General features: G+C 42.3%; 1 protein-coding gene across 3 annotated transcripts in view; it reads right to left on the reverse strand.

Annotated features, from left to right (window-relative positions):
- Positions 1–23,538: 23,538 nt before the first annotated feature.
- The window catches only part of LOC140732281 (protein adenylyltransferase SelO-like), a 73,202-nt gene continuing 71,287 nt past the window's right edge, over positions 23,539–25,453 (reverse strand). For all 3 annotated transcript variants that reach the window (XM_073054688.1, XM_073054687.1, XM_073054686.1), the window contains one exon: positions 23,539–23,774. In XM_073054688.1, coding sequence (XP_072910789.1) covers positions 23,652–23,774 — 123 coding nt within the window. In that variant the 3' untranslated portion in view covers positions 23,539–23,651. The remainder of the gene's footprint in view (positions 23,775–25,453) is intronic.

Consider the following 25,453-nt stretch of genomic DNA (forward strand, 5'->3'; position numbering starts at 1 on the left):
AAGCTGAAAGACCTAAAGGTACATAAGTCACTTGGAGCAGAGGAGCTGCACCCTAGGATTCTTAAAGAGGTAGAGTTAGAGATTGTGGTGGCATTAGAAATGACCTTTCAAAAATCATGGACTCTGGCATGGTGCCAGAGGACTGGAAAATGCAAATATTACTGCACTCTTTAAGAAAGGAGGAAGGCAGTGGAAAGGAAATTATAGACCAGTTAGCTTGACCTCAGTGGTTGAGAAGATGTTAATGTCAATTGTTAAGCATGAGCTGGTGGAGTACTTGGTGTCACAGGACAAGATAGTACAAAGTCAGCATGGTTTCCTTAAGGGAAAATCCTGCCTGGCAAACCTGTTGGAATTCTTTGAGGAGATTACAAGGAGCATCGATAAAGGGGATACAGAGGATGTTGTGTATTTAGACTTTCAGAAGGCCTTTGATAAGATGCCACACATGAGGCTACTTACCAAGTTAAGAGCCCATGGTATTACAGTAAAGTTAATAACATATTTAGAACATTGGCTGATTGGTAGTAGGCAGCGAGTGGGAATAAAAGGATCCCTTTCTGGTTGGCTGCCAGTGACTAGTGGTGTTCCGCAGGAGTCGGTGTTGGGGCCACTTCTTATTATGCTGTATATAAATGATTTAGATGGTGGAATAGATGGCTTTGTTGCCAAGTTTGCAGATGATATGAATATTGGTGGAGGGGCAGGTAGCATTGAGGAAACAGGTAGGATGCAAAAGGAAGATTAGGATAATGGGCAAGAAAGTGGCAAATGAAATACAATGTTGGAAAATGCATGGTCATGCACTTTGGTAGTAGAAATAAATGTGCGGACCATTTTCTAAACAGGGAAAAAATCCAGGAATCTGAGATGCAGAGGGACTTGGGAGTCCTTGTGCAGAACACTCTGAATGTTAACTTGCAGGTTGAGTTGGTGGTGATGAAGGTAAATGCCATGTTAGCATTCGTTTCAAGAGGTCTAGAATACAAGTGCAGGGATATGATGATGAGGCTTTATAAGGCACTGGTGAGGCCTCACCTTGAGTATTGTGTACAGTTTTGGACTTTTCATCTTAGAAAATCTATGCTGGTGTTGGAGAGGGTCCAGAGGAGGTTCACAAGGATGATTCCAGAAATGGAAGGGTTATCATATAAGGAATGTTTGATGGCTCTGGGTCTGTACTCACTGGAATTCAGAAGGATGAGGGGGTTCTCATTGAAACCTTTCAAATGTTGGAAAGGATGTTTCCCCTGATGGGAGAGTCTAGGACAAGAGGGCACAGCCTCAGAATAGAGGGGCGCCCTTTCAAAGCAGAGATGCAGAGAAATCTCTTTAGCCAAAGGGAGGTGAATTTGTGGAATTTTTTGCCACATACAGCTGTGGAGGCCAGATCATTGGGTGTATTTGAGGTAGAGTTTCATAGGTTCTTGATTGGACATGACATCAAAGCTTACTGGGAGAAGGCTGAGGATTGGGGCTGAGGAAGGGAAAAAAGAATCAGCCATGATTCTATGGGTCAAACAACCTAATTCTGCTCCTATGTATTATGGCCTTATAGTTTTCTCAAAGGCCTTCTGAAAATCCATGGACACAACATCAATCAATTCTCCTTTGTCTATCCTGCTTGTTATTTCTTCAAAGAATTCCAACTGATTTGTCAGGCAAGGTTTCTCCTTGAGGAAACCATACTGACTATGGCCTATTTCACCATGAGCCTCCAAGTACATTGAAACCTCATCCTTAATAATCGACTCCAACATCTTCCCAACCACTGAGGTCAGACTAACTGACACATAGTTTCCTTTCTTCTGCCTCTCTCCCTTCTTGAAGAGTGGAGTGACTTTTGCAATTTTTCAGTCTACTAGAACCATTCCCGAATCTAGTAATTATTGAAAGATCATTACTACTGCCTCCACAATTTCTTCAGCCACCTCTTTCAGAAGCCTAAGGAGTACACCATCTGGTCCAGGTGACTTATCCACCTTCAGACCTTTCAATATCTCAAGAACCTTCTCTCTAGTAATGGTAATTTCACACTCTTCATGACCACTGACACCTGGAACTTCCACCATACTGCTAGTGTCCTAAACAGTGAAAACCGATGCAAAATATTTATTCAGTTCATAGAATCATAGAAATCAACAGCACGTTACAAACCCTTTGGTCCACAATGCTGTGCCAACCACGTAACCTGCTCCAGAAATGGCCTAGAATTGTCCTACTGCATAACCCTCTATTTTTCTGATCTCCATGTACCTATATCTCATAAAAGACCCTATTGAATCCACCTCCACTACTGTCACTGGCAGTGCATTCCACATACCCATCACTCTCCGTGTGAAAAACTTACCTCTGACATCCCTCTTCTACCTACTTCCAAGCACCTTCAAACTATGCCCCGTTCTGTTACGGGGCCTGGGAAAAAGCCTCTGTTTATTCACACAATCAATGTCTCTCATCATCTTATATGCCCCTATCAGGTCACCTCCCATCCTCTGTTGCTCCAAGGAGAGAAGGCCAAGTTGACTCAACCTATTCTCATAAGGCATTCTCTCCAATCCAAACAACATCCTTGTAAATACATTCTCTCTATAGTACCCACATCCTTCCTATAGTGCATTGTCCAGAACTGAACACAGTACTCTGCAATTTTGTGGTACCCCATTACTACTTCTCCAGCATCGTTTTCAGGATGAGTTCGATCATATTATGATCACTTTCCCCCAATGGTTCTTTTACTTTAAGCTCTCTAATCAAATCTGGTTCATTGCACAACACCCAATCCAGAAAAGCTGATTTCCTAGTTGGTTCAACCACCAGCTGCTCTAATAAGCCACCTCATAGGTATTCTAGAAATTCCACCTTCTGGAATCCAGAACCAATCTGATTTTCCCAATCTACCAGCATATTGAAGTCTCACATGACTATTGTAACATTGCCCTCTTGGCATGCATTTTCTATCTCCCATTGTAATTTGTAGGCCACATCCTTACTACTGTTTGGGGCTATGTATAAAGGGGTTTTTTTTATCCTTGGAGTTCCTTAGCTGTAGCCACCTTTCTACCCTATGTCCCCTTTTTCTCATGATTTGATATCACTTTTTTACCAATAGAGCAACACCACCCCCTCTGTCTTCCTGCTTGTCCTTTTGATACAATGTGTATCCTTGCATATTAAGCTCTCAGCTATAATCTTCTTTCAGCCATGACTCAGTGATACCTATAACATCATAGCTGCCAATCTGCAAGTTCATCCACCTTATTCCATATACTGCATGCATTCAAATATAACACCTTTGGTCCTGTATTCACCCTTTTCGATTTTACTCAACTTTTACTTTGCAGCTCATCCTGTTGACTGCAATTCTGCCCTATCAACAGCCTCTTCTTGCTCCATATTGCCTCTGTCTATCTGCGCTGGTGCTTAAAACATTCCAAAGACCGGATTGTGCTACATACTAGGACCCGGGCTTTACCAAAGTGATATGCTCTGGCCTAGACCTCACTGCCCAGCCCAAGGCCATTCTCAACCTTGCCAAATTGGCTCAGTGCTTAGATCCACCCAACAGTTTAGTTGAATATGCTCCAAAACTCCTCCATACTGACTCCTCTCTGATTCACTCGCTCCATCTCCGACACCATCTCGACCATGGCTCAACTTTGCTTCTCCTCAACCATGCCACAGTCCAACCTTGCATAAGGTCCACATGGCTGAACACTCAAGCCAGCTTCATCTTCACTCGCCTTTTCATTGTTTGCAGTGACAGTTTACCACAATTTACCACAAAAGAAGTGTTATTAATAAAATATTTAGTCAAATGTCTTGCTTTGTTAACCACCAGTAGGCTGTCAGCTGACTTCAGCAGTGCTGTCTTAAACCGGAAGCTCTTTGGGATGCTTCTTTAATGCATTTTGGGATGTTTTGTTACATTAAGAGAGTTAAAGTTTTCTCCTAATATTCTGAAACAGAATTCTAGACTCTGAATCTCTAAGGTCACGGCATTGTTTTAGTTGTAGACAGGACATTGAAATATTGAAAAGGAATGTTTTTGGACCTTCCTGGTCTGTGTCACCTCATTGCCAATTGATGCATTCATGTATTTACACAGATTCTGCTGCCTACTGACAGAACACCTGTTTGCAAATAGACTCAGTAACATTGCCTTCCCTTGAACAGAAATAACCAAAAGCAAATGCTGCAAACAAAAAAATAATAATGTTCTGGATAATGAAGGCAATCACTTTTTCCATCATTGTTTCTTGGTTAAATTCGATAGCCTAAATCTTTATGAAGTTGTAGAAAGATGATTTACTGTTGCAGAAAATCTTTAACATTATAAGTTATTTCAAAGTAAGTGAAATCTGCAGGGGAGGTGTTCTGTTTCCTGTTTATCAAATCTAACATGGTCCACTTCCTGTGTTGAAAGTTATCTTAGTAGTGCAGACCACAGTGTACATGTTCATAGGCTGAACTTTGCACACCCAGTATTCAGTTCCTGTTTTCAATTGTAACTGAAAAACCATCACTGATTGTTGATGTAATTTTGCAATAGATTTTAAATATCAGTGAAACGAATGCTTAATTATTTTAAAACACCTGGTCAGCGTTGACTTCCTCTCTTAACAAACTGTTTTAATATCCTTTGTGTTTACAGGCAAAACTGAGCAGAATTGTTGGTAACTTCAGCTGGGGGAGAACTTCACCGAGGGACCTGTGTTGGCCTTCTTTCATAGCTATAGAAACACACTTAATACCTCCTCAAGAACCCTCTGTAGAGCAATGCTCCTAAGGGACCTGCAACTTACTGCATACTTTCCCCCTTGCAACCGATCTCCCAAAATTCAACACCTTACACTTAGCCAGAAAACAAATTGCCTGATGCTTAATTTTCCAGCACCAAGATTCAGTCCTTCAACCATCAATGCACTATATTTTGAAATAGGGAGCACTATACATGGTATTGGGCCCCATTTGGAGGCAGTCCAAAGGAAGTTCACTGGGTTAATACCTAGGATGATAGGGTCGTCATATCAAGAAAGGTTAAACAGGTGGAGATTAGAAAAATGATAGGTTATTGAAACAGATGTGATTCTAGGGGGGCATCACATGATACATGTTTAGATGTTTTCATCAGCAGGGCAGTCTGATACAAGGGGACATCATGTCAAGATAAGGAGCTGGTCATATTTAAACAATAGTGGCACGGTAGCATAGTGGATAGCTCAACACTTTACAGTACAGGCAACCCGGGTTCAATTCCTGCTGCTGTCTGTAAAGTGTTTGCACGTTCTCCTTGTGAGTTTCCTCCAGATGCTGCAGAGAGCTTCACAGAGTTTTGACCAGCGGCCAATCCGGACATCGGAAGTTTGGAGAGGAGGGGACTTCAATCGGCTCCACTGCCTGAGGATGAAAGACAACTGGAGCAGGTCGCAGCAGTGTAGTAGGGAGCTTTGACCAACAACCAGTCGACATCAGGGATTGATTTTTAAGAGCAAATTAAAGGAAGTTGGTGGCAAGTGCAGCGGCCGTCGTCAGAGTAGACAGAGTCAAAGTGGTGATCTTAAGGATTTAGCTCTTTGAGGCTTCAGAGAAGAGAGGCTTCACTCAGAAAAAACAATGGGCAAAAAAAGCTCCAGTTAGTGCCCAGGTAGGGATGATAGGCAGGTTAGTGAAATGCTCCTCTGAAGGCCGGGAGACCTCCAGTGACCCTGACGACTACAACTGCAAAAAGTGCATCCAGCTGCAGCTTCTAAAAAATTGCATAAAGGAGTTGGAGCTGGAACTGGATGAACTCCAGATCATTTGGGAGGCTGAAGGGATGAATAGGATGTATAGAGAGGTAGTTACACCCAAGGTGCAGGACACAGGAAACTGGAAGGGGAAAGGGGTTAAGGAACCAATGCAGAGTATTCCTGTGACCATCCCCCTCAACAACAGGTGTATGACTTTGGATGCTGACAGTGGGGAATGGCCTAACAGAGGAGAGTCACAGTGGTCGGGTCCCTGGCACCATCTGCCTCTGAGATTCCAAAAGAAAGGGGAGAGAAGATGCACACTGAGGTGATAGGGGATTTATTAGGGGAACAGACAGAAGGTGACATTAGAAAGAGGTGACATAGGGTCGGATAGTGTTGAATCATTGTGGATAGAGCTAAGGAACAGCAAGGGTTAAAAGACTCTGAAGGGAGCTGTAAACAGACCCCCAAACAGTAGTAAAGATGCAGCCTACAGATTATAAGGGGAGGTAGAAAATGCATGCCAAAAGAACAATGTTACAACAGTCATGAGGGATTTCAATATACAGATAGATCAGGGAAATCAGGTTGGTGCTGGATTCCAGGAGGAGGAATTTTCTAGAGTGCCTACGAGATGGCTTTTTAGAGCAGCTCATGGTTGAGCCCACTAAGGAATCAACTATTCTGGACTGGGTGTTGTGCAATGAACCAGAAGTGATTAGAGACTTTAAGGTAAAAGAACTCAGGGGCAAGAGATCATAATATGATCAAATTCAGTCTGAAATTTGAGAAGGAGAAGCAAAAGTGAGATGTATCAGTATTACAGGGGAGTAAAGGGAATTACAGAGGCATGAGAGAGGAGTTTGCCAGGATTGACTGGAAAAGAACACTGGCAGGGATGTTGGCAGAGCAGCAATGGCTTGAATTTCTCAAAGCAATTCGGAAGGCACAGGATATATACATCCCAAAGAGGAAAATGTATTCTAAAGGAAAGAGGACACAAGCAGGGCTAACAAGACTAGTCAAAGCTAACATGAAAGCCAAAGAGAAGGCATATAATAGAACAAAAATCAGTGAAAGCTTTCAAATATCAACAGAAGGCACCTAAAAAAGTAATTAAGAAGGTAAAAATGGAATTCAAAAGTAAGTTAGCTTACTTTTGGTAGTAATAGAGGACAAAGAAAAATGGCGGGCAAACTGAATAAGTATTTTGCATCAGTCTTCATTATGGAAGATACTAGCAGTATGGTGGAATTTCCAGGTGACAGGGGGCATGAAGTATGAGAAGTTACCGTAACTAGAGAGAAGCTTCTTGGGAATCTAGAAGGTCTGAAGGTAGATAAGTCACCTGGACCAGATGGTGTACACCCCAGGGTTCTGAAAGAGGTGGCTGAAGAGATCATGGAGGCATTAATAATGATCTTTCAAGAATCACTAGATTCTGGAATGGTACCAGAAGACTGGAAAATTGCAAATGTCACTCCACTCTTCACGAAGGGAGAGAGGCAGAAGAAAGGAAACTATAGGCCAGTTATTCTGATCTCAGCAGTTGGGAAGATGTTGGAGTTGATTGTTAAGGATGTAGTTTCAGGGTACTTGGAGGCTCATGGTAAAATAGGCCATAGTCAGCATGGTTTTCTCAAGAGAAAATGTGTTGGGACCAATTATTTTACATTATTTTTCAATCTTTTGGATGATGGCTTTGTTGAAATGTTTGCAGACAATATAAAGATAGGTGGAGGGGCAGGTAGTTTTGAGGAAGTAGAGAGACTACAGAAGGACTTAACCAGATGAGGAGAATGGGCAAAGAAGTGGCAGATGGAATACAGTGTTGGAAAGTGTATGGTTATCCACTTTAGTTAAAAAAAACTGAAAGGGTTGACTGTTTTCTAAATGGAGAGAAAATACAAAAAAACTGAGGTGCAAAGGGACTTGGGAGTCCTTATGCAGGCTTTCCTAAAGGTTAACTTGCAGCTTGAGTCTGTCGTGAGGAAGGCAAATGCAATGTTGGTATTCATTTCAAGAGGACTAGAAAATAAAAGCAACGATGTAATGTTGAAACTTTATCAAACACTGGTGAGGTCTCACTTGGAGTATTGTGAGCAGGTTTGGTACCCTTTATCTCAGAAAGGATGTGCTAAATTCGAGAAGGTTCAAAAGAGGTTCACGAAAATTATTCTAGGATTGAATGGCTTGTCATAGGAAGAACATTTGATGGCTTTGGGCCTATATTCACTAGAATTCAGAAGACTGAGTGGTGACTTCATTGAAACCTATTGAATAGTGAAAGGGCTTGATAAGGTGGATATGGAGGTGATATTTACTATGCAAATAGAATTATGTGTCTAGAGTTAGAGGACACAGCCTCAGAATAGAGGGGAGTTCTTTTAGAACGGAGATAAGGAGGAATTTTGTTAGTCAGAAGGTAGTGAATCTGTGGAATTCTTTGCCACCAGCCGCTGTAGAGACCAAGTCTATATGTATATTTAAGAAAGAGATTGGTAGACTCTTGATTGGTCGGGGCATGAACTGACAGGGGGAGAAGGCAGAAGGGTGGGGATGAGAGGAAGGACGGATCAACCATGATGAAACGGTGGTACAGATTTGATGGGCTAAATGTCCTAATTGTGCTCCTACATCTTTATGGTCTTATGGTTTATTTCCACAATCCGAAAAGCATTGCAGTTGGTAGGATAATTGGTTATTGTAAATTGTCCCATGATTAGGGTAGGATTAAACTGGCAGATTGCTGGATGGTGTGGCTCAAAGGGCCGATAGGGCCTACTTCACCCTGAATCTCAATAGGTAGATAGATAGATAAAACAGGATATATCAAAATTTCTTCTCACAGAGAGTGGTGAATCTCTGGAACTCTCTGCCACAGAAAATTAGAGTAAGTATTTAAAGTAGTGGTAGATATCCCCTGATGCTTCAGAAATTGAAGGGCTATGGGAATCTGCACAGAGGATTGTATTGAGTGGCTGGACAAGCTTGAAATAGACTGATGTCCTATTCCTGCTCCCATTTTCTTCTGTGTTCTTATATTCTACCAACCAGAAACAGTAGACAGGTGGGAATGCCAGCTCCCTTAAATCTCTCTCTACAAAACAGGCAATCCTGACAAGGAAATAAATATCCATTCCATCTTTTACACTGACCTTAACTACTGGATCTCCCTACCAACAGCATTATAGAAGTTGGCCCACTACCTTCTCAACAGCATTTAGGGTTTGGCAATAAATTTCAGCTTTGAAACACACAAATACAGTAAGCCTATAAAAAAGGGTCTTCCTTAATATTTATATATTACATTATTTATAGATTCCCTAATATGGAAGATAAACTTAATAAGTATTTTGTGTCAGTCTTCAATGTAGAAAATACTAGAAGTATTCCAGAATTTTGAGAGTGTCACAGAGCATAAGTGAATGTAATTGTTATTACTAAGGAGAAGGTGCTTGAAGCTGAAAGGTCTGAAGGTAGATAGACCACTTGGACCAGATCGATTACACCCCAGGGTTCTGAAAGAAGTAGTTGTTTGGATTATTGAGGCATTGGTAACGATCTTTCAAGAATCACTAGATTCTGGAGTGGTTCCGGAGGACTGGAATATTGTAAATGTCACTCCACAATTTAAGAAGGGAGGGAGGCAGAAAAAATGAAATTATAGATCACTTAGCCTGAACTCAATGGTTGGAAAATTTTGAAGTTCATTATTAAGGACGAGGTTTTGGGGTATTTGGAGGCACATGATAAAATAGGCCAAAGACAAATGGTTTCCTTAACGTGAAATCTTGCCTGACAAATCTGTTGAAATTTCTTGAGGGTATAATAGGCATTTTGAGAAAGGAGAGTCAGTGGATGTTTTTACTTTTATTTTCAGAAGCCCTTTGACAAGGTGCTGCGCATGAAGCTGCTTAACAAGATAAGAACCCATGGTATTACAGGAAAGATACTATCATAGATAGGAGAATGGTTAATTGGCAAAAGGACTTTTCTAGATGGCTGCTGGTGATCCACAGGGGTCAGGGTTGAGACTGCTTCTTTTCACATTATGTGTTAATGATTTGTATGACAGAATTGATGGCTTTGTGGCCAAGTTTGCAAACGATACAAAGATTGATGGAGGGACATGTAGTGTTTCAAAAGCAGAAAGTCCGCAGAAGGACTTAAACAGATTAGGTGAATGGGCAAAGAAGTGGCAGATGGAATATAGTTTAGGGAAGTGTATGGTGATGCATTTTGGTAGAAGGAATAAAGGTGTATACTATTTTCTAAACAGGGAGAAAATTGAAAATTCATAGGGGCAAAGGGACTTGGGAGTCCTTGTGCCAGTTTCGCTGAAGGTTAACTTGCAGGTTGAGTCGGTGGTGAGGAAGGCAAATGCAATGTTGGTATTCATTTCAAGAGGACTGGAATATAAGACCAACTATGTATTGCAGAGGCTTTATAAGGCATTGGTCAGACCACACTTGGAACACTTTGAATACTTCTGGGCCTTTTATCTAAGAAAAGATGTGCTGGCATTGCATAAGGCGCAGATGAAATTCCAGAAAATGATTCTGGCAATGAAACAGTTAACATATGAGGAATGCTTAACAGCCTTGGAACTATATTCGCTGGAGTTTAGAAGAATGGCCGGGGGCAGATCTCATTGAAACCTATCAAATATTGAAAGGCCTAGATAGAGTGGATGTGGAGAAGAAGTTTCCTATAGCCTAGAACCAGAGGGCACAGCATCAGAATGGAGGGACACCCATTTAGAACAGACATGAAGAGGAACTTCTTTAGGCAGAGGGTGGTGAATCTGTGGAATTCATTGCCACAGGCAGCTGTGGATGCCAAGTCACTGGATACATTTAAAGCGGAGGTTACTAGGTTCTTAATAAGGTAGGGCATCAAATGTTATGGAGAAAAGGCAGGAAAATGAGTTTGAGAGGGATAATAAATCAGCCATCATGGAATGGCAGAGAAGACTCAACGGGTCGAATAGCCTAATTCTGCTTCTATGACTTATGGTCTTATTTGGGCCACATTGCTAACTTTTTCCCAGCTCTGATGGAGGAAAATTACCCTGTAATTTTTATTGTCTACACAATTGTCATCTCACCAGCGTTTCCAGCACTTTCTGTTTTATTTGGCTTTGTTTTGTTCAATTCCCTTCCAATTCACCACAAACACTACATCTGAAACACAAATGTACGTTTAAAGGTTCACAAATCTACAGTACATCCAACATTTTCTATTTTATTGTCCTGCAAATCTTGCTCAGTACAAGATAAACAAATGCCATATACAGTGTTGGCTGTATCTGCAGGAAAGCAGCCTACTTTTTTTATTGACTAGCACAATGAGACCTTTTCCATCTATGCGAGTTGCCAGAGGGGAAATGGTTTAGAGAGAAGAGAAGAAAGATTGGAACCTGGAGCAAAACTTCAGAATAGTGGATGAATTCAGTAGGTCAAGCAGCCTCTGCGGAAGCAAAAGGTGTAAGTCAAGATTCCAGTTGTAGATCAAGACCCTGTATCAGAACTTGCTAGAAGTATGGTATTTTATTTATAGTTCAGGTAGTAAAAATAGAGTTGTTATATTATGCATACAGCATTATGAAAATACTCTATAGGAAAAAATTTCAAGTACAAGAACGACTAACTTTTGAAAGTACATTACAGTCAAAACTACACAATGTATTTGAAAAGAACCTCAGGATCTACATTAGTAAGGGCTTCAGAGGTTACAGGGAGAAGGCAAGAGTGTGGGATTGAGAGGAAAAATAAATCAACCATGATGGAATGCCGGTGCAGGCTCGACAGGATAATTTGGCACCTATGTCTTGTGGTTTTACAATGAGTCTCTTTTGGCACTGTCTTACTTTGCTTGTCTGCTCACACCATTAGTGATTTACCGTCCAGGGTAACTGCTGCTGTTGTCAAGAGATAATTTAATCACAACCGTTTCCTTTCCACAGCTGTTTATAAATGACATATTGTAGTATTTGTGGTCGAAACCTTCTGTTGATATATATTTTAAATTTAGGAAACCATGCTATTGAATTCATAGCTGCTGTGACCACTATTATTGTGACAAAATATTGTTTAGAAACAATTAAAAATCAGAACAATGTTTAGCAAAAAAAAATGTAAACCAACATGATATCTGAATAAGGTACAAATATATCACTTCGGAGCACAGTTACTACTTGGCTTCTTATGCTTGCCTGCTCTGCTGTACTTTAGCAAATGGCTGATCTTACTGGCTCAACTCTGTTTTCTAGTGCATCTGTCATTATGTTTCACAAGCTTATCAAGAACGTTTCTACCTGTTCCTTAAAATAATCCAAAATTCTGCTTTGACTGCCCTTCTGTGGGAAAGATATTTTTCATTTAAGCCTTAAATGGATACCCCTAATTTTTAAAGAGTAACCCTTGATTCTGGATCTGGCTGTACAAGAAAAGATCCTCTCCATGTCCACATTGTGTGAGTCTCTTCACATTTCTAAGGGCCTCAATCATAATTGAATTGACTATTTCTTACACCTAGACATACATGAGGAGTAATTTATAATAATTTAGAATAAATAGAACAGTTTATGTAATATAGAGTACACTCAAATTAGCATCAGTTAATCAGTCTGATGGCCTGGTGGAAGAAGTTGTCCCGGAGCTTGGTGGTCCTGGGTTTTATGCTGCGGTACCGCTTCCTGGATGGTAGCAGCTGAAATAGATTGTGGTTGGACTGGCTTGGGTCCCCAATGATCCTATGGGCCCTTTTTACGCACCTGTCCTTGTAAATGTCCTGAATCATGGGAAGTTCACAACTACAGATGTGCTAGGCTGTCTGCACCACTCTCTGCAGAGTCCTGTGATTAAGGGAGGTACAGTTCCCACACCAGGCAGTGATGTAGCCAGTCAGGACGCTCTCAGTTGTGCCCCTACAGAAAGTTCTTAGGATCTGGGGGCCGACACCAAACTTGCTCAGCAGTCTGAGGTGAACGAGGCGCTGTTGTGCCTTTTTCACCACACAGCTTGTGCGTACAGACCACGTGAGGTCCTCAGTGATGTGGATGCCAAGGAACTTGAAGCTGTTTATCCTCTCAACCCCAGATCCATTGATGTCAAAGGGGGCTAGCCTGTCTCCATTCCTCCTATAAACCACAACCAGCTCCTTTGCTTTTGCGACATTGAGGGAGAAGTTCCACAGTAAGGGCATCTGAACCTGTTCTGGCCAAAGAAAATATGTTAAACTTTAGCATAAATATCACTTGCTTATGCTGAGGTAACTTAAATCTTTAGATTTTATTTGCGAACAGCTTAAGGGAAGTTTACAAATTTCATTTACTTCCATTAATTTATATTATAATACTGAAAGCTATTTCTCCCATGTGTTAGTGATGTGTTTTACAGTACTTCAGTTTTCAAACTGGGGTCAGAAAAGGCAGGGTTGGTCGTGGGATGTTCTGGGCACCAAGGAGTGACATGATAAGATTAGAAGAGCTACCAAATTATTATTCAATATTTACAAGCGAATGAGAACAAGATGGCAGAAACATCAAACCCCTCTATATTCAGTGTGGAAGCCAACAAGCAACTTATCAGCAAAACTAAAGAAAAGCAGCTGGGGGTTAGAGGGTAAGATATTTTAAAAAATGCATATTACACATGACAAAACCCAAAAGGATTTTATCATCACGAACAGAAGCAATTGTTGGAACAGCTCAGGCCTGCATTATTCCCCATTATATAATTATGCCAAATAATTCACCGGGTCACCTGCCAGATACTCTAAAGGAAACAGCCAGAATTGGCAAGCACTGAATCACAAATTATAGATATCAAGTGCAATGCTATTGAAATAATCCTTCAGACTGTTCCCCATTTTCCTTTGCTCTAAACACAAAGGGGAAAAAATAGTTTTAATTCTCAATCCAATCTGATTTGTGAACCGTATTCTTAAAACAGTTTCATATACACTTTTGTTAAGTGGCAGTGAGAATGCCGGCTGATTTTTCAGATTCTGCTTGTCTCCGGAATATATCACAACATATAATGAACATAGAAACATAGAAAACCTACAGCACAATACAGGCCCCTCGGCCCACAATGCTGTGCCAAACATGTACTTACTTCAGAAATTACCTCGGGTTACCCAGAGCCCTCTATTTTTCTAAGCTCCATGTACCTGTCCAGGAGCTCCAGAAAGACCCTATGGTATCCACCTCCACCACCATTACCGGCAGTCCATTCCACGTACTCTCTGTGTAAAAATCTTACCCCGACATCTCCTCTGTACCTACTTCCAAGCAACTTAAAACTGTGTCCTCTTGTGTTAGCCAGTTCAGTCCTGGGGACAAGCCTCTGACAATCCACACGATCAATGCCTCTCATCACCTTATGCATCTCTATCAGGTCATCTCTCATCCTATGTTGGTCCATAGAGAAAAGGCTAAGTTCACTCAACCTATCCTCATAAGGCATGCTCGCCAATCCAGGCAGCATCCTTGTAAATCTCTTCTGCACCCTTTCTATAGTTTCTATATTTTCCTGTACTGAGGTGACCAGAACTGAGCACAGTACTCCAAGTGGGGTCTGACCAGGATCCTATATAGCTGTAACATTACCTCTCGGCTCCTAAACTCAATCCCATGGTTGATTAGGGTCAATGCACCGTATGCCTTCTTAACCACAGAGTCAACTTGCGCAGCAGCTTTGAGTGTCCTATGGACTCGGACCCCAAGATCCCTCTTCCACACTCCCAAGAGTCTTACCGTTAATACTATATTCTGCCATCATATTTGACCTACCAAAATAAAGCACCTCACACTTATTTGGGTTGAACTCCATCTGCCACCTCTCAACCCAGTTTTGCATCAATGTCCTGCTGTAAACTCTGACAGCCCTCCACTCTATCCACAACACCCCCACCCTTTGTGTCATCAGCAAATTTACTAACCCATCCCTCCACTTCCTCATCCAGGTCATTTATAAAAATTACAAAGAGAAGGGGTCCCAGAACAGATCCCTGAGGCACTCCACTGGTCATCAACCTCTATGCAGAATATGACCCATCTACAACCACTTCTGTGGGCAAGCCAATTCTGGATCCACAGAGCAATGTCCCCTTGGATCCCATCCCTCCTTACTTCCTCAATAAGCCTTGCATGGGGAACCTTATCAAATGCCTTGCTGAAATCCATATACACTACATCTACTGCTCTACCTTCACAAATTATAATTAAGTTCTGGGATACCGAGAAATTAATGGATTAATAAATTCTCATTAATCTATTTTTGCTATTTAGAGAAATGTGTATCATCACAACAGAAATATAGCAACAATGACAATTAGGAACAGATTACCATTTCACCTTTTACACCGTTGTCTGGATTAGAGGGTTTTAGATAGAAGCAGAGATGTATGTGCTGGCCTTCTTTTTCCCGGAGCAAAGATTGCTGACATGTGACCTGACAGAGACTATGAGAAACATTGCTAGGGTAGATAGTAAGATTCTTTTTGCCCATGGCACTGGTGTGTAAACCAAATGAACTTACATAGGTTTCAGGGAGAAGTGATTTAGAGATGTTTACGAAGTAAGCTTTTTTCATACAGAATGAACTGCCAAAGGAAATGGTGTTGTGTATTTAATATTTGTTAGGGAAATTAATTTACTAAGAAAATTCAATTAAAGTTAGTCACTAATAAATTGGACGGACTTCGAAGTGACTAGAGGATACCTTAATTCATGAATAAGGGAAGAATGACTCGTCAATGGTGCGATCGTCTTCCAAGGAAAAACAGTTACAAAAAAAACACGAAATGCTGACAGAACTCAGCAGGCCAGACAGCATTTATGGGAGGAGGTAATAACGACGTTTCGGGCTGAAACCCTTCATCAGGAGATAGTTACAACCTTTTAGTTACAAACTAAAAATAGTTACAACCTTTTTAATACATGCATAACAGAAAGTCAATTACATCAAAGTTGAAGAAAAGTCAATCCTATGCATCTTATCAATTCCCATGAAAATGCCAGAGACAGTCTCTTTTCTGTCCACAACACACGGAGATAGTTTGTTAGAACATCCTTGAAACTAAGATAGATAATTCCAAGCATGCTGAGAACCCAGGCTGAATGGTGAGTCTGTATTTATTAAATCCTTAGATCCAGTAAGTCATTAAGGTACAAAAGTATAATTTGTTTTATATGTTAGTATCAGACAGGTGAGGGAAAACCAGACATGCTTTTTTAACAGACAAGAACTTGACAGCCCACTGGGTCCTCCCTACAATTTATAACCTTCATCGTCTCCATTTTGATAATGGAGCTGTGTTATGCACTAAGGCCAGCTCTGGGCATGTTAACATAGAACATAGAACATAGAATAGTACAGCACATTACAGGCCCTTCGGCCCACAATGTTGTGCTGACCCTCAAACCCTGCCTCCCATATAACCCCCCACATTAAATTTCTCCATATACCTGTCTAGTAGTCTCCTAAACTTCACTAGTGTATCTGCCTCCACCACTGACTCAGGCAGTGCATTTCACACACTGGCCGCTCTCTGAGTAAAAAAACCCTCCTCTAATATACCCGTTGAACTTCCCACCCCTTACCTTAAAGCCATGTCCTCTTGTACTGAGCAGTGGTGCCCTGGGGAAGAGGCGCTGGCTGTCCACTCTGTCTATTCCTCTTAATATCTTGTACACCTCTATCATGTCTCCTCTTGTCCTCCTAATTAAAGGAAGGTGCAGGATGTTAACAACTCAGAATTTTTAACCCTTTATTTTCAGAATTTTCTACAATATTTCAATAATTTTGGGTGTGTGTGTATATATATATATATAGTTTAAAGAAGCATTCTTATTTATTTAAATAATTCATTACTGATTATATCTATAAATATGTGAATTCCATATGTCAGCATGTGATATGTGTGCGCTGTGCTTAAGTAAACTTGATGTTAGACCCATATTTTGGACTCCGTGGTGTCCTTTGAATTAGTTTATGTTCTTAAGTTACAAAACTAACAATGGTAGAGACAGCCACACTCACAACACTGAAAAAAGCATCCAGATAGATATTTGAATTGTCACAGCACAGAAAGATATAGACCTAATCCTTGTAAGTAGCACTAGTTTAGATGGGTACAATGGTCAATATGGATGAGGTGAGGTAGAAAGCTCATTTCTGTGCTCTTCTAAACTATGATTCAAAAGGTACATGTTTCTCCATAACAATAATGAAACTGGGGAATTAACACAATGATGTCACCCTTAGTCCTATGTTTGGGTCATAGCAAATTTTAAATTACTAAAGTGGGAACTTCAGAAGCAAATTAATGATGTACCATGTTAAAGTGTTGATAATATGTCTTCAAATCCTTGCACATTCAGAAACAAGCAAAATTCCATTCCTGTTTTGACTACTGTAAAAACTGTAAACCCTGCTACATGATATAAAGGGTGTAAAGGTAGTAAGGTAGAAGGGCTAAAGTGTGTGTACTTCAATGCAAGAAGCATCAGGAACAAAGGTGATGAACTGAGAGCTTGTAGTGGCCATTACAGAGACTTAGCTGGCACCACGGCAGGAGTGGATTCTCAATATTCCTGGATTTCAGTGTTTTAAACGGGATAGAGAGGGGGAAAAGGGGAGGAGGGGTGGCATTACTGGTCAGGGATACAATTACAGCTACAGAAAGGGTGGGTAATGTAGCAGGATCCTCTTTTGAGTCAGTATGGGTGGAAGTCAGGAACAGTAAGGGAGCAGTTACTCTATTGGGGGTATTCTATAGGCCACCTGGTAGCAGCAGGGATACCGAGGAGCAGATTGGGAGGCAGATTTTGGAAAGGTGCAAAAATAACAGGGTTGTTATCATGGGTGACTTTAACTTCCCTAATATTGATTGGCACCTGATTAGTTCCAATGGTTTAGATGGGGCAGAGTTTGTTAAGTGTGTCCAGGACAGATTCCTGTCACAGAATGTTGATGGGCCGACTAGGGGGAATGCCATACTAGATCTAGTATTAGGTAACAAACCGAGTCAGGTCACAGATCTCTCAGTGGGTGAGCATCTGGGGGACAGTGACCACCGCTCCCTGGCCTTTAGCATTATCATGGAAAAGGATAGAATCAGAGAGGACAGGAAAATTTTAATTGGGGAAGGGCAAATTATGAGGCTATAAGGCTAGAACTTGCGGGTGTGAATTGGGATGACGTTTTTGCAGGGAAATGTACTATGGACATGTGGTCGATGTTTAGGGATCTCTTGCAGGATGTTAGGGATAAATTTGTCCCGGTGAGAAAGACAAAGAATAGTAGGGTGAAGGAACCATGGGTGACAAGTGAGGTGGAAAATCTAGTCAAGCGGAAGAAGGTAGCATACATGAGGTTTAGGAAGCAAGAATCAGATGGGTCTATTGAGGAGTATAGGGTAGCAAGAAAGGAGCTTAAGAAGGGGCTGAGGAGAGCAAGAAGGAGGCATGAGAAGGCCTTGGCAAGTAGGGTAAAGGAAAACCCGAAGGCATTCTTCAATTACGTGAAGAACAAAAGGATGACAGGAATGAAGGTAGAACCGATTAGAGATAAAAGTGGGAAGATGTGCCTGGAGGCTGTGGAAGTGAGCGAGGTCCTCAATGAATACTTCTCTTCGGTATTCACCAATGAGAGGGAACTTGATGATGGTGAGGACAATATGAGTGAGGTTGATGTTCTACAGCATGTTGATATTTAGGGAGAGGAGGTGTTGGAGTTGTTAAAATACATTAGGACGGATAAGTCCCTGGGGTCTGACAGAATATTCCCCACGAGGCGAGGAAAGAGATTACTGAGCCTCTGGCTAGGATCTTTATGTCCTCGTTGTCCATGGGAATAGTACCAGAGGATTGGAGGGAGGTGAATGTTGTCCCCTTGTTCAAAAAAGATAGTAAGGTAGTCTGGGTAATTATAGACCAGTGAGCCTTTACGTCTGTGGTGGAAAAGCTGGTGGAAAAGATTCTTAGAGGTAGGATCTATGGGCATTTAGAGAATCATGGTCTGATCAGGGACAGTCAGCATGGCTTTGTGAAGGGCAGATTGTGCCTAACAAGCCTGATAGAGTTCTTTGAGGTGACCAGGCATATAGATGAGGGTAGTGCAGTGGATGTGATCCACATGGATTTTAGTAAGGCATTTGACAAGGTACCACACGGTAGGCTTATTCAGAAAGTCAGAAGGCATGGAATCCAGGGAAGTTTGGCCAGGTGGATTCAGAATTGGCTTGCCTGCAGAAGGCAGAGGGTTGTGGTGGAGCGAGTATATTTGGATTGGAGGACACTAGTGAAATTTAAGAGACCACTAGACAGGTATATGGAGGAATTTAAGGTGGGGGGTTTATGGGAAGCAGGGTTTAAGTATCGGCACAACATTGTGGGCCAAAGGGCCTGTACTGTGCTGTACTATTCTATGTTCTATGGGGAAGGAGACACTAGATGGGGCCAATGTTGATTAATTAAGAGAAATCCATTCTTCTTGCTTGAATTATACACTCATCACAAGACTCTCAATAAATCACCTGGACCATATGGACTTCACACAGAGTTTTGAAAGAAATTACTGAAAAAATTATGGAAGTACTAGTAATGATCTTTCAAGAATCAATTGATTCTGGCATTGTTCCAGAAAAATGGAAAACTTGTACACCCTGATGTCGGGTAAAGGCAAGAACATTACTTGGGACGAGGAGGCCGCGGCCGCTTTTGTTAAAGCCAAGGAAGCCTTGGCAGATGCCGCGATACTGGTGCACCCCAGACAGACATTCCGACCGCACTCACGGTGGATGCATCCGACACAGCAGTCGGTGGGGTGCTGGAGCAGCTCATCGAGGGACGCTGGCAACCCTTGGCGTTCTTCAGCAAGCACCTACGACCACCCGAACTCAAGTACAGTGCTTTCGACCGGGAGCTGTTGGCACTGTATCTGGCAATCCAGCTTTTCAGGTACTTCTTAGAAGGCAGGCCGTTCACCGCGTTCACGGACCACAAACCGTTGACCTTCGCGTTCACGAAGGTGTCCGATCCCTGGTCAGCTCAACAGCAGCGACATCTGTCCTACATCTCCAAGTACACAACAGACATCCAGCATGTCTCGGGAAAGGACGACGTCGTGGCGGACGCACTCTCCAGACCAGCTGTCCAGGCCATCCCTGGGGGTGGACTATGCAGCACTGGCGGAGGCGCAGCAGGCAGATGACGAGATGCCTTGCTACAGGACCGCAGTCTTGGGTTTGCAGCTGCAGGACTTTCTCGTAGGCCCAGGTGAGAGGACCCTCCTGTGCGACATGGCTACTGGCCAACCTTGCCCCATCGTCCCGGCAGCCTGGAGGCGGTGAGTTTTCGACTCCATACATGGTTTGGCACACCCATCTATCAGGACAACTGTCCGGCTGGTCTCCAGCAAGTTCGCGTGACACGGACTTCGCAAGCAGGTCAGTGAATGGGCCAGAACGTGCGCACAGTGCCAAACAGCCAAGGTGCAGCAGCACACTAAAGCCCCACCGCAGCCGTTCGAACCCACCCACCGGAGGTTCGACCACATTCATGTGTATATCGTGGGCCCTCTACCAGTGTCCTGAGGAGCGCGGTACCTCCTAACTATGGTAGACCGGTTCACGAGGAGGCCAGAGGTGGTCCCGCTCACCGACACATCTGTCGATTCCTGCGCCCGAGCACTGATTGCAACCTGGGTAGCATGCTTCGGGGTACCGGCCCACATTACCTCCGACAGAGGCGCCCAGTTCACCTCCAGCCTGTGGTCAGCTGTGGCCAGCCTGTTAGGAACGCAGCTACACCACACTAGATAGATAGATAGATAGATAGATAGATAGATAGATAGATAGATAGATAGATAGATAGATAGATAGATAGATAGATACTTTATTCATCCCCATGGGGAAATTCAACTTTTTTTTCCAATGTCCCATACACTTGTTGTAGCAAAACTAATTACATACAATACTTAACTCAGTAAAAAATATGATATGCATCTAAATCACTATCTCAAAAAGCATTCATAATAGCTTTTAAAAAGTTCTTAAGTCCTGGCGGTTGAATTGTAAAGCCTAATGGCATTGGGGAGTATTGACCTCTTCATCCTGTCTGAGGAGCATTGCATCGATAGTAACCTGTCGCTGAAACTGCTTCTCTGTCTCTGGATGGTGCTATGTAGAGGATGTTCAGAGTTTTCCATAATTGACCGTAGCCTACTCAGCGCCCTTCGCTCAGCTACCGATGTTAAACTCTCCAGCACTTTGCCCACGACAGAGCCCGCCTTCCTTACCAGCTTATTAAGACATGAGGCGTCCCTCTTCTTAATGCTTCCTCCCCAACACGCCACCACAAAGAAGAGGGCGCTCTCCACAACTGACCTATAGAACATCTTCAGCATCTCACTACAGACATTGAATGACGCCAACCTTCTAAGGAAGTACAGTCGACTCTGTGCCTTCCTGCACAAGGCCTACCACCCACAGTCGAACGGACTAGTGGAACGCTTCCACCATCACTTGAAGTCGGATCTCATGGCCCACCTGAGAGGACCTAACTGGGTGGATGTGCCTCCCTGGGTCCTGCTTGGAATTTGCACAGCGCCCAAAGAGGATCTGCACGCCTCGTCGGCCAAGTTGGTGTATGGCGCACCCCTGGCTGTCCCGGGAGAGTTCATACCAGCCCCAAGGGGGCAAGAGGAAGAACCCGCAGCAGTCCTGGACAGACTACGCGAGAGGCTCGGCAACCTGGCCCCCGTACTGACTTCACAGCACGGACGGACCCTGACCCATGTACCCAAAGACCTGCAGAACTGTAAGTTTGTGTTTGTATGAAGGGGCAGACACCGGGCACCGCTACAGCGGCCGTACGAGAGGCCGTTCAAGGTGATCAACAACAACAGGTCCACGTATGTTCTGGACATTGGTGGGAAAGAGGAGGTTTTCACGGTGGACCGACTCAAACCAGCCCATGTGGACTTGGCGCAGCTGGTCGAGGTTCAGGCACCGCGGCGCAGAGGCAGACCTCCCAAACAGAGGCTGATCCAGACTGTGTACATTGGTGGGGGGGTGTATCGCTGGTTCTGGGGGCGGGGGGTTATGTGGCAAACCACTTTCTGCGCAGGCGAACCGGCTCACAAATAGCCAGCGCGTGGAGGGAGACTTTGGTAATGCACCTCTGACGTCATTTCCGCCCGGAGAGGGCGGGCGCTAGGGATTAAATGCCAGCGCCACGAATTTTGAATAAACTAGTCTCGAAATGACTTACCGACTGTGTGTCGTTATTTCAGCGCTGTGTGTAGCACATTGCTACACTCAAATCATTTTCTCTGATCTTGTAAAAGTCACTTGCCTTAATGAAGCTTGAAATAGGATCTTTGTATCAGAAATTTGGAGACAGGCACATGAATGTTGCAGTCCCTTCAGAAGAGGTGGATGAGTGAAATTGGAAGCTCAGTGCTAGAGATGTTGGTCTGGGAGAGGATACTAACAATGTTTGGCTCATCTTACCCATGAATTTGGAGGATGGTGCAGACAATAAGTTGATGATTCCACTCAAAAGCTGCGAGGAAATTACTGTAGGTACTCCCATGCTCAGAAGCATGCAAGAGGACAGGGATCATTATTATCCAGTGGACCATGAGCGTGGTGGTGGGTTTAAAGTCTTGTTCTTCAAATATCTTTTTCATCAACAACCCAAAATCTGTGCCAGTGCACTGGAGGGAATGGTGAATTTCATCACTGATGTCTGCCCTTAATGAGAAGAGGTAGTTACAAAGATTTTAGATAGATAGATAGATAGATAGATAGATAGATAGATACTTTATTCATCCCCATGGGGAAATTCAACATTTTTTCCAATGTCCCATACACTTATTGTAGCAAAACTAATTACAAACAATACTTAACTCAGTATAAATATGATAGGCATCTAAAATCACCCTCTCAAAAAGCATTAATAAATAGCTTTTAAAAAGTTCTTAAATAGTTTACTAAAATACATTGAATGGTAACTTAAGCTCAGTCCTAACCCCGGCACTTTAACATATCTTACCCCGGCGGTTGAATTGTAAAGCCGAATGGCATTGGGGAGTAATGATCTCTTCATCCTGTCTGAGGAGCATTGCATTGATAGCAACCTGCCACTGAAGCTGCTTCTCTGTCTCTGGATGGTGCTATGCAGAGGATGTTCAGGGTTTTCCATGATTGACCGTAACCTACTCAGCGCCCTTCGCTCTGCTACCGATGTCATACTCTCCAGTTCTGTGCCCACGACAGAGCCCGCCTTCCTTACCAGCTTATTAAGACGTGAGGCATCCCTCTTCTTAATGCTGCCTCCCCAACACGCCACCACAAAGAAGAGGGCGCTCTCCACAACTGACCTATAGAACATCTTCAGCATCTCACTACAAACATTGAATGACGCCAACCTTCTAAGGAAGTACAGTCGACTCTGTGCCTTCCTGCTCAGGGGGTAGAATTTTGTTGTGTGGGCATATTGATAGAAGTTCTTTGTTCTACAAATATCAAGGATAAGGCTGATTCTCTTCGATAGTTCAGTAAACAGGTCAATAATAACTTTGTCTCCAAATGTCATTGATGTGCTGCTGCCTTATAACATCCAATTGAAGTGACACTGTAAGGAGTTTGTATGCTCTCTCTGTGAATACATGGGGTTCCTCTGTCAAACAATGCACTTCATGAATGTTTCAATGTTATGTGTATGTGACAAATAATGCTAATCTTTATCTTTAAAATTTTAAAATGAATCAACATTACAACAATGTCCATAAAAAGCAGTCAATTTTATTTAGCAAACTTTGCTCATTAGACAAATCTTTAAAGACTCACAAATATGCAATTATCAGTTTCTGGTATTGTTCCAAATTACTTTCACCATTAAGAGGAACAACTGACACGAACGTCTTTAGCCCATGGAGGAGGACGAGAAGAATATCCTGCTCCTTCTGCTTCTGTCTGCTTTGTAAAAGGATGGCGTAAAATCTTCTGTAGCTGATGAACCTATTAGGAAAATGAAATGAACATAACATTTTTCACACATAATACTGGAACCAGAAGCTGCACAGTTAACTTCTGTGTAGACTTCAGATCAATATAATATTCCATATCAATATGGTATATTAATATATTCAAATGCACAAAATAGTTAGTCACTTAACTATGTTTCATTCTGCTTTCAATTTTTTTCCTAACCTTTCAACGAATGAGAATCTGTAGGGATTCCACTCAATATTCAGATTTACTATTTCGTCAAGTTCAGCGTCTGGAAGCTAAGACTTCCATCCATCATCTGTGTTTATCACTGAATTCAGTACATTCAAGGATTAGCCAGTTTACAAATACCTATGGTAACTATATTTTAGCTGGAGCCATCAGAGAAAGGGAAGGTGGTATGGTAAGAACTGGAGAACCCCCTCGAGTATTTGCAATAGTTAGTCCAGCAGCTGCTCAAAGGACTAATAACAATGCTGGTCAATAAAATGAAGCATGTCACTGATTTTCCTTCTGCAACCTACAGTTTACAACTACTCTTTTCAATCCTTCTTCATAGTCTATATGAAACACAACATAAGGTATGAAGTAACATACTAATTAACAAAATTGAAGCTCTGAAATAAAGAGAGTCAATTGCAACACTGAAAAGGAAAAAACAAAATGGCTTCTAAACAAAACCAAAGAATTGTGGTATTTTTTTTTCTTAATGGAAGATGGTTGAGGTCCTCCGTTGGTTGGGGTCAAGCATGGATATTGCATCCTAGCTGTCTACATGATATGCAAGCCAGGGCAGTACAACGTAGAGAGCAAGCTGTTGCCCACGTAGCACGCTCCCCTTCTCCTTGCAGCTGATGAATCCAAAGGAGCAACAGAGGATAGATACGATTTGGCAACAGTGGTGTCTCAGGGGTTGCCAGTCAGCGTTGAATTTAATGAAGGACTGTCTCAGGACTCCTAAGTCCAACAGAAGATGGCTGGCAGTGGTGTTTACGAGGTTTCACTGCTAGTACTATTTTTTATTTATTTATGTACTTAGATTTGGATATGCCAGGTAAAATTTGCAGATGACACCATGCTTGTAGATGCAGTAGACAGAGAGTAGGACAGTAACAGGCAGATAGATGAAAGATGAAAACTCAGACTGTGAAGTGATACATTTTGGTAGAAAGAATGAGAAGGGGCAATACAGGTTTAGTAGCACATTTCTGAAGAATGTGGAGAAACAGAGATAGTGCATAAGAGCATAAGAAACAGTGCATAAATATTTAAAAGTGGCAGGGTGTATTTGTGATGTGTTAAAAGAGGCATTAGGGATTCCTGGACTTTATAAAAAAGAATCTTTAGAAAATGTTATTTGGATTATCACAATTCACCATACTGTCAGAAGAATATGAAAAGTCTGACAGGATGTGGAAGAGATAAGTGATTCCAGAGATGAATAATTTCATTTACAAAGTTAGACTGGAAAATCTGGACTATTCACTTTTAACAACAGCTGAGAGAACATTTTATTAGGTGTACAAGATTATCATAGATTTAAATAATAGTAAAAAAGGGAAGGGCTGGTGTATTAGCATATGGCTCAAGGACCAGGGGTCACATTCTAAAGTGAAGAACAAAAAAAAACAAGGGTTTGTGAGGAAACCCTTCAGAATAGTGAGTTCCTAAACTAGTTAGGGCTTTCA

This window comes from Hemitrygon akajei, chromosome 8 (assembly GCF_048418815.1).
Source record: "Hemitrygon akajei chromosome 8, sHemAka1.3, whole genome shotgun sequence".
Lineage (NCBI taxonomy): Eukaryota > Metazoa > Chordata > Chondrichthyes > Myliobatiformes > Dasyatidae > Hemitrygon > Hemitrygon akajei.